This window comes from Brienomyrus brachyistius, chromosome 16, assembly GCF_023856365.1.
Source record: "Brienomyrus brachyistius isolate T26 chromosome 16, BBRACH_0.4, whole genome shotgun sequence".
Classification (NCBI taxonomy): domain Eukaryota; kingdom Metazoa; phylum Chordata; class Actinopteri; order Osteoglossiformes; family Mormyridae; genus Brienomyrus; species Brienomyrus brachyistius.
The window spans coordinates 5,556,642-5,570,652 of NC_064548.1; the positions used below are offsets into that span (position 1 = coordinate 5,556,642).

Here is a 14,011-nt window from a genome sequence, read left to right on the forward strand (position 1 = left end):
CTGGGTTAGTCTACCCCTGCTTAGTGCCCTGTGCTGGGTTAGTCTACCCCTGTTTAGTGCCCTCTGCTGGGATAGTCTACCCCTGCTTAGCTGCTTAGTGCCCTGTACTGGGATAGTCTACCCCTGCTTAGTGCCCTGTGCTGGGTTAGTCTACCCCTGCTTAGCTGCTTAGTGCCCTGTACTGGGTTAGTCTACCCCTGCTTAGTGCCCTCTGTTGGGATAGTCTACCCCTGCTTAGTGCCCTGTGCTGGGATAGTCTACCCATGCTTAGTGCCCTGTCCTGGGATAGTCTACCCCTGCTTAGTGCCCTGTACTGGGTTAGTCTACGCCTGCTTAGTGCCCTTTGCTGGGATAGTCTACCCCTGCTTAGTGCCCTGTGCTGGGTTAGTCTACGCCTGCTTAGTGCCCTTTGCTGGGTTAGTCTACCCCTGCTTAGTGCCCTGTCCTGGGATAGTCTACCCCTGCTTAGTGCCCTGTGCTGGGTTAGTCTACTCCTACTTAGTGCCCTGTGCTGGGATAGTCTACCCCTGCTTAGTGCCCTGTGCTGGGTTACTCTACCCTTACTTAGTGCACTGTGCTGGGTTAGTCTACGCCTGCTTAGTGCCCTGTGCTGGGATAATCTACCCCTGCTTAGTGCCCTGTGCTGGGTTAGTCTATGCCTGCTTAGTGCCCTGTGCTGGGCTAGTATACCCCTGCTTAGTGCCCTCTGCTGGGATAGTCTACCCCTGTTTAGTGCCCTGTGCTGGGATAGTCTACCCCTGATTAGTGGCCTCTGCTGTTAGCCTACCCCCCTGCTTTGTGCCCTGTTCTGGGTTAGTCTACCCCTGCTTAGTGGCCTCTGCTGGGATAGTCTACCCCTGCTTAGTACACTGTGCTGGGTTAGTCTACCCCTATTTAGTGCCCTGTGCTGGGATAGTCTACCCCTGCTTAGTGCCCTGTGCTGGGTTAGTCTACGCCTGCTTAGTGCCCTGTACTGGGTTAATCTACCCCTGCTTAGTGCCCACTGCTGGGATAGTCTACCCCTGCTTAGTGAACTGTGCTGGGATAGTCTACCCCTGCTTAGTGCCCTGTGCTGGGATAGTCTACCCCTGCTTAGTGCCCACTGCTGGGATAGTCTACCCCTGCTTAATGCCCTGTGCTGGGATAGTCTACCCCTGTTTAGTGCCCTGTGCTGGGATAGTCTACCCCTGCTTAGTGCCCTGTGCTGGGTTAGTCTACGCCTGCTTAGTGCCCTGTGCTGGGATAGCTTAACCCTGCTTTGTGCCTTGTGCTGGGATAGTCTAACCCTGCTTAGTGCCCTCTGCTGGGATAGTCTATCCCTGCTTATTGCCCTGTTCTGGTTAGTCTACCCCTGCTTAGTGCCCTGTGCTGGGATAGTCTACCCCTGATTAGTGGCCTCTGCTGTTAGCCTACCCCCCTGCTTTGTGCCCTGTGCTGGGATAGTCTACCCCTGCTTAGTGCCCTCTGCTGGGTTAGTCTACCCCCCTGCTTAGTGCCCTGTGCTGGGATAGTCTACCCCTGCTTAGTGCCCTGTGCTGGGTTAGTCTATCCCCTGCTTAGTGCCCTCTGCTGGGATAGTCTGCCCTTGCTTAGTGCACTGTGCTGGGTTAGTCTACCCCTACATAGTGCCCTGTGCTGGGTTAGTCTACCCCCCTGCTTAGTGCCCTGTGCTGGGATAGTCTACCCCTGCTTAGTGCCCTGTGCTGGGTTAGTCTACCCCCCTGCTTAGTACGCTGTGCTGGGATAGTCTACCCCTGCTTAGTGCCCTCTGCTGGGATAGTCTACCCCTGCTTAGTGCCCTCTGCTGGGTTAGTCTACCCCCCTGCTTAGTGCCCTGTGCTGGGATAGTCTACCCCTGCTTAGTGCCCTGTGCTGGGTTAGTCTATCCGCTGCTTAGTGCCCTCTGCTGGGATAGTCTGCCCTTGCTTAGTGCCCTCTGCTGAGATAGTCTACCCCTGCTTAATGCCCTCTGCTGGCTTAGTCTACCCCTGCTTAGTGCCCTCTGCTGAGATAGTCTACCCCTGCTTAGTGCCCTCTGCTGAAATAGTCTACCCCTGCTTAGTGCCCTGTGCTGGGATAGTCTACCCCTGCTTAGTGCCCTGTGCTGGGTTAGTTTACCCCCCTGCTTAGTGCCCTCTGCTGGGATAGTCTGCCCTTGCTTAGTGCCCTCTGCTGGCTTAGTCTTCCCCTGCTTAGTGCCCTCTGCTGTTAGTCTACCTCTTTTATTTGCTATAGCAAGTCATCGTCTTCTTAACCAATGTATTATAATTGTAATTCCTTGCAATTAAAATGACTTGCTTGTAGACCTGTTTTGAGGAAAGCAGAATTGGATCCTCTTATGGGTTCTTAAATACTAACATTTAAATGCAGCCTTAGCTTAGCCTTATGCATTTTCCAGAGCTTTGACTACGGTGCTAAAATAGAAGTTGTGAGTGCAGACTGCAGCTGGATTATAACAGGAACCACAAATCCTCATAATTGAGATCATATTATAAAAATTACGGTGTTGAAGCTCCAGATTAGAGAATCAGATGAGCGAAGGTTTAGGTGAGAATAAACATAGCCAAGGTGTATCCGCTATACGCAAAGGAAGACTGGGAGAAGCCCCAGGTCGGCAAAGGCACCTTAGGGGGGGTTAAGATCCAAGGGAAGCCTGCAGTCGGAGCAGCCTGATGTCTGACTAGGGGACATGGGACCACGGACGTATGCAGGGGGCAGGGACACGAGTACTGATTGGCCCCCGGAGTGCCGCCTAAGCTGTCACTTACTAATTAGAAACATACAATTGGCTGATTATAAGATTGGCCCCCGGTATGAATTGTGGTCCTCTTTATGCTCTCCAAGTAAAAAAAATAAAGACATCCTAGAATCGCCCCTGTTTGGACATTACTTCAGGGGTGTCTGGCAACCAGAGGACCGATGTGAGAAGATGCTGTGAGACCCGTTTGAGTTTCTGGAAACCATAAGAACAGACTTTATAGATATGTAGCATATTTTTATGGGGAGGAAAGAACGTCGCAAACTTCCCAGAATAGTCATGAAATGGAGAGGCTCTACTACGTGCGGGGGGGACAAACCAACACTGGTGTTTACCTGCCATGTTCTAGTAATTGTGAGTCTATTATATCAAAGAATCACAAATTGTTTTATGGTGTCATTTATACTCTGGGGAGCCGTGGGGAGGCACTGCCCCTCTGTGCTGTATTTGACTGCGGCTCATTATCAAAGATGGCCATTGTTCCACTTGATATATTGTCCTGGGAGAGGTATGATAGCCCTGGCAGGTCATGTGACTCAATTCAGCCTATAAATCACTTACGCTGTTTTTATGTTAAATTATCCATGCAAGCATATAACATCTAAAATCCTCATGCATCTCTAATGGCTGTTAACGTGTGTGTGCCAAAACTGATACTAAATTATAAATGCTGTGTGTCAAGGCGAATAAGTGTCATTACATCATCACATTCACAAAGGGTCTGGACTCCACTTCTTGCAGTAAAGTTGAAGATGCCACCCTGATAATTGTAGCTCAAGGCATAGCAAACCTTTCTGGAGTAGAGTATTGTTGGTACTTTTTTTTCAATATGACTGCTTTCGTACTAGGAATAAGCTGAATATCATTGTAAACTGAATCCAGAGTTCACCTGCATTAATATACATACACTGAGAGTTACTCCAGTGTAGCAATAAATATGCAACATCTGTTACTTGTAGGTGCTTATGCAAATGTATGTCTGTCTCCGTTATACTCAGCCATAGATGGGGGGGGGGGGGGTCAGAGTATGTGAAATGAAGTGAATATTTTATATTTAAAGGATGGTTGTTATTGTATCGCTGAGTCCCACTCATCGGCTTCTGTGATCATTTATACATTCACTGTCAATGTTTCATGATGCAATTAAGCTTTGAAGACATTATTCTTTAACTAGAAGTTCAGACAAATTGATTTCACCCAACATGTCTGGAGCTGTGTTTAGATCATCCCTCTAATTTATTCTCATTCTGACAAGGTGAATTTTCAATTTATTGAAAACAATTACATGCCAATGACAAAAGCTGTAATTGTGTTCCTTTCATTTGGAATGAGACGTAACTTTGTGAAATGTCACAGCTGACGATACAGAAAAACACTGAGTGTTTCTGCTGAAGAGGCAGACAGACACTCAAACTGAGCGATAATCTGACAGTGGGCAGTGTCCCACCTTGGACATGCTCCTCCTGGGGGCGGGGGGGGGGGGGTGTGGCCACTCCTGGGGGCGCTGCTGGTTTGTTAAGTCACTAAGTCAGACCCCACTCAAGACGGCAGCCAGAGGTAGGTAATTCAGGTCCGGAGAGAAACTGGAATTTTACTCTCTGGACCTGAACAACCCACCTCCAATGGCATCTTAGGTGGTCGCCTAATGGGTTCACTGGGACTGATTACAGCCATAATACGAGTCACAGGAAATGACACGCTGCTCCCAGCCACCGTGGTTGTGGAAGCTTCCTGGTCGAGGGAGCTGATGATGAGAGATAACGCGAAAAGGGCCCCCTGCTGATTTCTCGCCTGTGTTAGACAGCGCAGCGCCTTCTGCAGAGGGGTTGGACAAATCAGCACCGGTCTGAGCAAACTCTGCTCCTCTGTATCTCACACTCAATTAGGCCCCTGGACGCCGCTAGCTGTGGGGAGGCTGCAGCTTGGCATCACGCTCCAGCCGGGCCGAGGTGCTGCTGGTTAGCTAATGATGTTGGGACTCCGTCCTGCCACACGTAGCTCCTCCCGTCCTTGTGGTTCAAACATTGTTTTGTGCTAATTTGTGGATTTAGTGGGCTAGAATCTCGGCGGTGAAGCTCCCAGATGAGAGAAACCGACATGCTTAACTCCACAAGCCACTGTCCGTGGTGTTTTAATTTAAACTATTCTCAACAAGAGAGACCGTAGTTTCAGTCTAAAGGAGAGACCGAGTGGTTTGCACATGCCACAAAGCACTGGCAGATCAAATGTATGCTACCACACACTGGCAGATCAAACACATGCTACCACACACTGCTAGATCAAATACACGCTACCACACACTGCCAGATCAAACACATGCTACCACACACTGCTAGATCAAATACACGCTACCACACACTGCCAGATCAAATACACGCTACCACACACTGCCAGATTAAATACACGTTATCACACACTGGCACATGAAATACACACTACCACACACTGGCACGTCAAACACACGCTACCACACACCGACAAATCAAACACATGCTACCGCACCCTGCCAGATCAAATACAAGCTATCACATACTGGCACATCAAATACACACTACCACACACTAGAACGTCAAACACATGCTACCGCACATTCAGATCAAACACATGCTACCACATACTGTCAGAACAAACACATGCTACCGCACACTGCCAGATCACACACACGCTACCGCACACTGTCAGATCAAACACATGCTACCGCATACTGTCAGATCACACACACGCTACCGCACACTGTCAGATCAAACACATGCTACCGCATACTGTCAGATCAAACACATGCTACCGCACACTGCCAGATCACACACATGCTTCCATACACTGCCAGATCAAACACATGCTACCGCACACTGCCAGATCACACACATGCTACCGCATACTGCCAGATCAAACACATGCTACCGCACACTGCCAGATCACACACATGCTACCGCACACTGCCAGATCAAACACATGCTACCGCACACTGCCAGATCAAACACATGCTACCACATACTGTCAGATCAAACACATGCTACCGCACACTGCCAGATCACACACATGCTTCCGCACACTGCCAGATCACACACATGCTTCCATACACTGCCAGATCACACACATGCTACCGCACACTGCCAGATCAAACACATGCTACCGCACACTGCCAGATCACACACATGCTACCGCACCCTGCCAGATCAAACACATGCTACCACATACTGTCAGATCAAACACATGCTACCACACACCGCCACATTAAAACAGGCCACCAACAGAGCACACAATGAGTGACTGACACCTGCTATACTTCTAGTTTATGATCTTTAAAGACCTTTTAATTAAAGTCATCCGTTAATATTATATTCATGACCTTTTGCCCTTCTTTCGATATCCGCAGAGCCTGGAGACCGACCTCCCGTGCTGCTCATTGGAAGCACCCGGCACATTGCCGTCACCTACCTTAATGGATCCTCGGTACCCAGCCTGAAGTCGCTGAGCACTAATGGCACGCACGCCATGGACATTGACTACAACCAGGAATCGGTTTGCTGGGTCACGTCGACTGAGCCTGGCAGACAGTTACGGTGCAGCAGGATGCGGAAGCTGAAGAGCTTCTCCGAGGAGCGGACAGTGCGATTTGGCCAGAATCTGCAGAGTAAGCGCACTGTAGCAAATATTCTCATATTCTCAGGATATATATGTTTACCTCCAATCAAACCATGCATTTATATGGGGGGGCGGGCAAAGACTTTTTCAGTGCGACCCAGAAACCTGCCCCTGTGTCTAGCTTGTAGTAAGTACTGAACCAGCCTCTGTATGCCAGCTGTCGTGTTTTATACCAGTTGTGTTTTATATGGTACTGCCTGCATTTAAAGTTTTTATTTTTTAAGTTTTTATGTTCAGCCTACAGATAAGTACAAGCACAGTGCAGACCTTTGTGTGTGGCCCGGTGTGCAGTAAGGCGGCTTCCCACTGGGAACCCCCTTCATCTTCACAATATGACGTTTCAAGCTTTCATGTTATGACCGATTATAGTCCGATATTAGCATAAGACATGATTGCACCTTGATTGTAATTAATTATGTATTGATGGGTATTTTAAATTGAGATTTGATTTGAAATTGGATGCACACCCAGCCTCTGTACATCATCGATTGGAAGCAGATCAGTAGTAGCAGCGATTATTCTCAAAGAGAGTTATTTTCCATCATGACAGTTTTACTACTTAAGGTTTCTGACTTCTAGTTCACTTACTAAAAAATATTTCGGGATAGTTTCTGTTTCCTTCAGTTTATGAAGATGGGGTAAGTTAGGTAAATGCAATTCCGGGCGTCCTCAGGTAAGCAGACCTGACATCTTGAGAGCGCGATAACACTCAATCCCAGAAGACTCATCTAGGGACAGAGTCGACAAAGTTATGTATACATTTTATACTGGATGAATATGCAGTGAAATCTTCTAACCGACTGTGCTTTGATGTGATAATTTGGATTTTTTTTTCTTCTAGTAAAGGAGATTTGAAATTTCAGGTGTGGATTTCATTTGATTTTCCACTGTGTTAACGACCTGAAGAAAACTATTTATTCAAAGCAGCTCAATATACAGGCTTATTATTCATCAAGAGACTGCTAATTAATTTGGAGTACAAGTCAAACTTCCTCTACATTGCACTCCTTGGGAACAGGAATTGTTCTCTGCAAGGATTTAGGTTAATGAAAACGATTTAAGTATTCCCCTATACATATTTTTTCAGTGTGTCAGATTTCACGTGACTGAAAATCAAGATATATTTATTTATAATGAAGCCAGAGTTGTATTGTAATGTTGATACTGTTGTTACAACCTTATTAAAGAATTTTCCTTTTATCAGTTGAGTTTCACAGCTTTATCAGGACACGGAGAGAAATATGACCACTGAATCCACGACCGATTCAGTCTGCTTAACAGAACACCGTGTCCAAAGACAGCATTTCTACTGGCTGCTGCTTGTTGGAGAAACTGCGTTATGCTCCCTCACCATGGCTGAGGCCCACGCTCACTCTCTCTCCTGTGGTTCAGACATTGTTTTGCTAAAAGAAAGCAAAATTACACCAAATTGTAATATGCCCTGAAAGCCTTGTCACATTCACTGGGATCACAGGCTGGTCTTTTGTGCCATCTCTGAGTATGCTATTCAGCCACATGTGAATTGATAATCCCATGTCACTATTCTCTGTTTGTATCATTAATTGCACGATTCATTACAATTAAAATTTCACCACCGAATCGTTCCAAACCAAAAGAAAATTAATGGTCTTTATCCAGCACTTTCCGACACTGTTCTCTTTGCCCGTATAGTTTTCAATGGTCAGGGAATAGTTATCAAGGAGTTTATTTTTCAGTTTAACACTTTTCATTTTCAGATGTGGAGCAAATGGCCATTGACTGGCTTACTGGGAACCTGTACTTCCTGGACCGGGTCAGTGACAGGATATTCGTGTGCGATCAAGGCCAAGATACCTGTGTGACCATCATCGATCTCGACCTTCAGAACCCAAAGGGAATCGCACTGGATCCACTGATGGGGTAAGTCAGGGGGGCGTAATGGTCCTGATCCCTCATCAACCAGTATGCTGTCCCCTTTCTTTTGAAGCTTGATTCATTGTGTGCTCATCACCCAGGACGATGATTCGGTGATTCTGTAGCATGTGTGAGGGAAACAAGGACACATTTTACAAACGTTTCCAGCCATTTTGAAATTTTATAGGATGGAGAAAGAAATGAAGCATAAATCAAATTAACCAATACATGACAATTTTCAAAAATAGTCCAATATCAGCTGATTATTTCTGTTTCCTGACTGTGCATTTAAATCACAAAGATTTCTGTTCCATGGGAGATTGAGATTGGAGACAGCTTAAAGATTACAGCCTGGGGCCAAGGCTAAAATTCAGACTAATAGAGGATTTGATCAATAATGCAGCAGCTTAGAGTGCTGCCTGGTTACGTGTGGATGCTTTACTATAGACCTAAGAATAAGGTTCACAAGCCAGATGCTGTGGCTCACATCCTCTATTAGTTGGAAACTAACTGTGGTGAATATGTTATTTTTAATTAGGCACGTGCAATGCTGTGGACCACAATCTTAGTCAGGCTGTACCCCCACACCCAGAGCGGCCCAGAAGCGAAGCGGCCCCTATGGGACCATTCCCTGTTTAGTCACCCACTGTATTTCATACTCGTACTGCCTTTAACAGCTTATTTGCAAGCACCCCAAAGCTGTTTGTACCCTACAGCTGGTTCTCGCACCTTTACTCAAACGTCTAATGTTTATTTATTAATGGCACATTTTAACTTTATTTATTATTTTTTATTATTCGTTTATCATTATTTTATGTATTGATGGTGTGTTTAAATTGTATACTTCATGCCACCACCTTCACCAAAACTACTTCCTAGTTTTTATATTTGGCGAATAAACAACCCGCCAGGACAAGCAGTTGGAAAATAATTGGATGGATGGATGGATGGATGGGCATTTAGAAGTGGATGATTACTTTTTCTCTAGTTAGTCTCTTTGCAAGAGAGGTTCTGAGAAAACACTGCAATTCATTTTACCCATTATTAGATATTAGTAAGTCAATGCTAGTGGTGCCATGAATCATATTCAATAATATTATGCTCTTCATTTGCAAGACTGTTGTATTTATTTGTATCTTTAATCTTGCTTTTTAAGGAGCCAAACTAATTCACTGAGGAGAGAGGTCTAATTATGCTAATAATGCTATTTTCTCCTGGAAGACCTTCACTGGATTTCATTTTCATCCTTAATGTTTTTAGATTTATAAAATTTAAGATTATAGCAGATATACAAGAGCCTATGCATCTATTTGGGTGTATAATGCTGCAGGTGTTTTTGGAAGGACAGTAAACAAACAAGGAGTTTGTAAGGATGACTCATAGTGTCGCAGAGATTTAAAATTTGTTGCGTGTACTTTGCAGATGGCAGATGTGTTTTGAACTTTGCTGAATTGCTGGTACACCCCGAGAAGTCTGCTGCTTCACTAATTTAGTGACTCCCACCGAAGTATCACACACTTGCTTTTTTTTGTCGCATGAATGGTGCGCAGGTACACAGTGCTTTTACATAATGATATCCCAACACAATATATCCTAACGCATAAACACTGTGATTGCCGTGAGCTGGGAACCTTTGTCGAATTCCAGCAGTTTAATGGAGACCTCGTGTTTCACATTAAAGCTCTACTTCCTCCAGCTTGTGTTTTTTCCCTTCGTTATCAGTAAGCTACGTGACGTTTTTGGCAGTTACCATCTCATAGTTTGGATGACACATTATGACGTCCTTCCGGGCAGAAAGGCATTATTAAACAACACAGTACTAAGGCATTCTTATGTCTAATTTTGTATCAGGAATCGTGTTCTTTTTAGAATCATAATGGATGCTTATCTGCTGAACAAAGTGAGTGATCTCTAGGGGCATGTTGATAAAGCTGCAAAGTCACACTCATCTGATTCCTTTATTTGATTTATTGTGGCTGAAACTATCGATCCCTGTTGTCATGCAACAGGTAAAAAAAAAAACGTGTATGACTGAAGCCTAGATCCAAAGAGGCTTGTTAAAGGTGTTATAGAGGGTATTTCCTCTGTATTTTAAATTGTTCTCTGGTGTCGACATAGATGATATGTGAACTCGATTTGGTCTAAAAATGCCCAGAAGCAGTTTTACAGTCCAATTTATAACCTTATTATTTGGCCCTAGAATGAAACAGGTCGTTTCCTTTTTTGTTTTTTTTTTGTGTGCTCATTAATATGTTGATTGGCTGGTTTACAGTGAGGCATTGAGATGGCTTAAAGAGAACCAACACCTCTATAGTGATGCACTGCCTAATGATGATGGTCAATGATGGACCACATATACAATGGTGATCCCGTGGGATTATAATGGAGCTGAAAAATGACCTAGTAATGTCATAGTTTAACACATTACGCACGTGTTTGTACCGATGCTGGTGCAAACAAACCTACAACACTGCCAGTAGTGTAAAAGTATAGCACATACAATTATGTATAGTACATAACATTTGATAATGATAAAAAAACCATGTTACTGGTTTATGTATGTACTTTGCTGTACTTTTTATCGTATTTTTAGAATGTACTCTTTCTTCTTTGCCACACATAGGTGTAACATTCCCACTTCAGCCTCAGCCTGTTACCACAGTCATAACTCTGTTTTTAGCATTGTAACAAGAACATTGTAATTATTTTGCGTCGAATTCCGCAAATAATTTTACAATGCTAGCTTCCTCAATCAGCAATGGCGGCTTGTAAGTGGGAGGGTGTATTTTAAGTTTGGGGGGGGTATAGTTGAGACTGTTACATAACAGTTTTGGATTTTTGAATCAGCCTGTTTTATCACCTTCTTTTATACATGCAAGATTTATATTTGGAAGAAGGAGCAACAGAATCTGAGCCTTTCGGTCCATCAGTTCCATATACTGAACTCTCCTTATTGAACTCTGCTGAGGTAAAGTAAGATTTCTGCTCTACGGCACCTGTAAATGCTGACCTCTTTCTACTTCTGGATGCCATTTTGTTCCCACTTTCATGGCAACTTTTCATTCACGTGTGATGCCACCGGGCAGCGGCAGATGCCGGGCCAGCCAGGACATGGGTACCGTGAGCTGGCCTGGCATCGGGCCCCTCTGTGTCATTTCGGCATAATCGGCGATGGCAGATGCTGGTGTGTAGTGACATAAGCAGCTTCCTGGACTGCCATCTTCTGATGGGGAGCTGTCTCGGCCGGCCAGTTCCACTTCATTTTGGACGGGCGGTGGACCTTGCCTGGGGTGTTACATCGGCCTTACCTGGCACTGGCTACTTCCGCCTACGCTGTGTGCAGGCTGACGAAGCAAGGGGTGCGGTCTGGGGCGGCGACAGGGGAAACGCAAACGTCACGGCTTCGCACGCAAGGGAGACATTATTCACAGAAGCCAGTCCGGATTAGCTACGCATTGTTTACCTCCTTGAAGTCTGGGAATCTAAAATGTGAAACGGAATATGTTTTTCATGACAGTCACATGAAGATCTTTCCACTTCTGCATTTTCGGTGAGAACTTTCTGCAAGTGTCACAGTGCAATTCCTTCCTACCAGATACTTAATGCACACACTGGGCACACACTGCAGAGTGACAAGGTGTTAAGAACTACAGTCTCAGCCCTGCCTTAATTAGGATAAACACGTCACACTTCGCACCACGGAAAGCTGCAGAAAGAGCCGTGTGCATATGTATCTCATCGCAGAACCTTAGCATACTTTGCATGTGATGCAGAGTCAAAGCCCTGCGCTGGCTGCAGCTGATGGAAGATTTTCTTTATTAGTAAAGAAACAGGTCATGTCATACTTCTCCTGTCTGGATTAAAAGAGCTATTTTCACCTTGTTGTCAGTTATGAGTACAAGCCGTTCACCCTGGTATAGATGGATTATCAGAATATGTACAGCATATACATGCAAACCACGCACAGGTTCTCTTTCATGTGAGTCATCATTGATGTTGAACACTCCCTTCTACAAATCAAGTCGTTGCCTCTGTACCTGTCAAAGCAGAATGTTACACGTTTGTCTTTAACATCATGCATTTCTCACCTGGCTTCACAGGAACGCTTGGCTTCCTTTGCAGGTCCTGGCCTCGGATCTGCTGCCGGCAGTCTGACATGGCCTCTTTTCTCTCTAGCCATTTATTTATTTTTTCCCTTGCTGGAGTCAAAGAGCCAGGAAGTATTTTCCTTAAATGAGGTCCTGGGTGTATTTATTAAAAACTAATCATGGATTTAATTTGATTTCAGGCAGCTGCGTGGTGGGTCTTCCGTTAAACGAGTCTTCCTTTTCATGATATGCGGGGTGGGGGGGCACCACTTTAGACTCCCCCACTGCAGCTCTTCCATGATGCTCATGCATTTGTGTTCTGCTCCCTAGCCTGCAGCCATGTTGCGATTCTCAGTTAGATTTTTCAATTGCTTGCACATGTTCCGGCTCTATAAAAAAAGAGGTGTTTTACGTTATAAAGACAATTTAAAGACCGACTGTTCAATTTAACAGGCAAATGCAATGGTTTCTACTAAGAGCCAAACCTTATTCTATATAATATTGGGAAAACAAATTTTAACTGTATTTGTCTTCAAAATAGTCAGACTTTGTTCATGGGATATTTATTTCTGAGTATTTTAATTGTAATTTAAAGGAAAATTATAATTTGTTCCCCGCCCAAATTCCTTCCCCCTGTGATGAATCACTCAGCTGTTTGACCAATGATGCAATCCCAGTGATCCAGTTTCAAGGTACCCCGTAAGTTTCAAGTGCCCCCTTACCGTGGCAGAAAGAGTTCATATCAATAAACTACGTTTGTAAATGTTTTTGCCTTTAAAGTCTATTTTTATTAGTCATGAAAATCGTCTGTTTTGCTTGAGAGTATAACCGACATGTATTATTAGATTATTAATGCATATAGCTTGTCATGGACTTACGACCTATGCGACTTGTGACTGATCGACTTGGTGACCATTCCGAGACCGCAGATTTGTGGTCGCGACTGCGGCACAAGTGGCAGCGAGAGTGTTGTCTCACGTGAGTGTATGACAGTTTCTGTCCCAACTGCCAGCAGCAATGAACTAAGAAAATGGTGATTAAAAGGTTTAAAAAATTTTGCATGATATGATGTTATTATGCTGTACATATGATTGTCATGGTTCGCGGGTGAAGATGGGCAGGTAGGCGGGTAGGAGTCAGGGAATGACGAGGCAGGCAGGTGGAATACGGGGAAAACTGGGGATTTATTAAGGGGAAGGCGGTTACGGGCAGGACAGGACATCACGGACATCAACTAACATCAGTGACGGACAAAAAGCGGGGCAAGACGTGGACTGAAATAGACAAGACATGGCAAAACAACAGGGTACAGCTGGGCATGATTAGGGATGCACACGTGGATAATCAGGGGGGCGTGGCACACATGAGGATCGGACGAGCCGGGCATGACAATGATACATGCGTATGATAATATTTGCAATTATTATAAAGGGCCGACTTACGACCAAATCCCTTATGACCAGACAGTCCGATCCATTGCTGTCGTAATGCCATCACGGTGCCTCGCTTGAATTCACTGAGCTTCTGAGAGCGACCCATTCTTTCACAAAGGTTTATAGAAGCAGTCTGCATGCCTAGGTGCTTCATTTTATACACCAGTGGCTATGGAAGTGATTGGAACACCAGA

The 14,011-nt window shown here is 45.0% G+C and overlaps 1 protein-coding gene across 10 annotated transcripts in view; it reads left to right on the top strand.

The window, feature by feature from the left end:
- LOC125710026 (low-density lipoprotein receptor-related protein 1B-like) overlaps positions 1 to 14,011 on the top strand; it is a 339,401-nt gene that overhangs the window by 119,597 nt on the left and 205,793 nt on the right. For all 10 annotated transcript variants that reach the window (XR_007382901.1, XM_048979177.1, XM_048979181.1 and 7 more), the window contains 2 exons: positions 6,135 to 6,392; positions 8,140 to 8,302. Coding sequence is in view for 9 of the 10 variants with exons in the window: in XM_048979177.1 (XP_048835134.1) it covers positions 6,135 to 6,392; positions 8,140 to 8,302 (421 nt within the window). In the remaining variant the exon portion in view is untranslated. The remainder of the gene's footprint in view (positions 1 to 6,134; positions 6,393 to 8,139; positions 8,303 to 14,011) is intronic.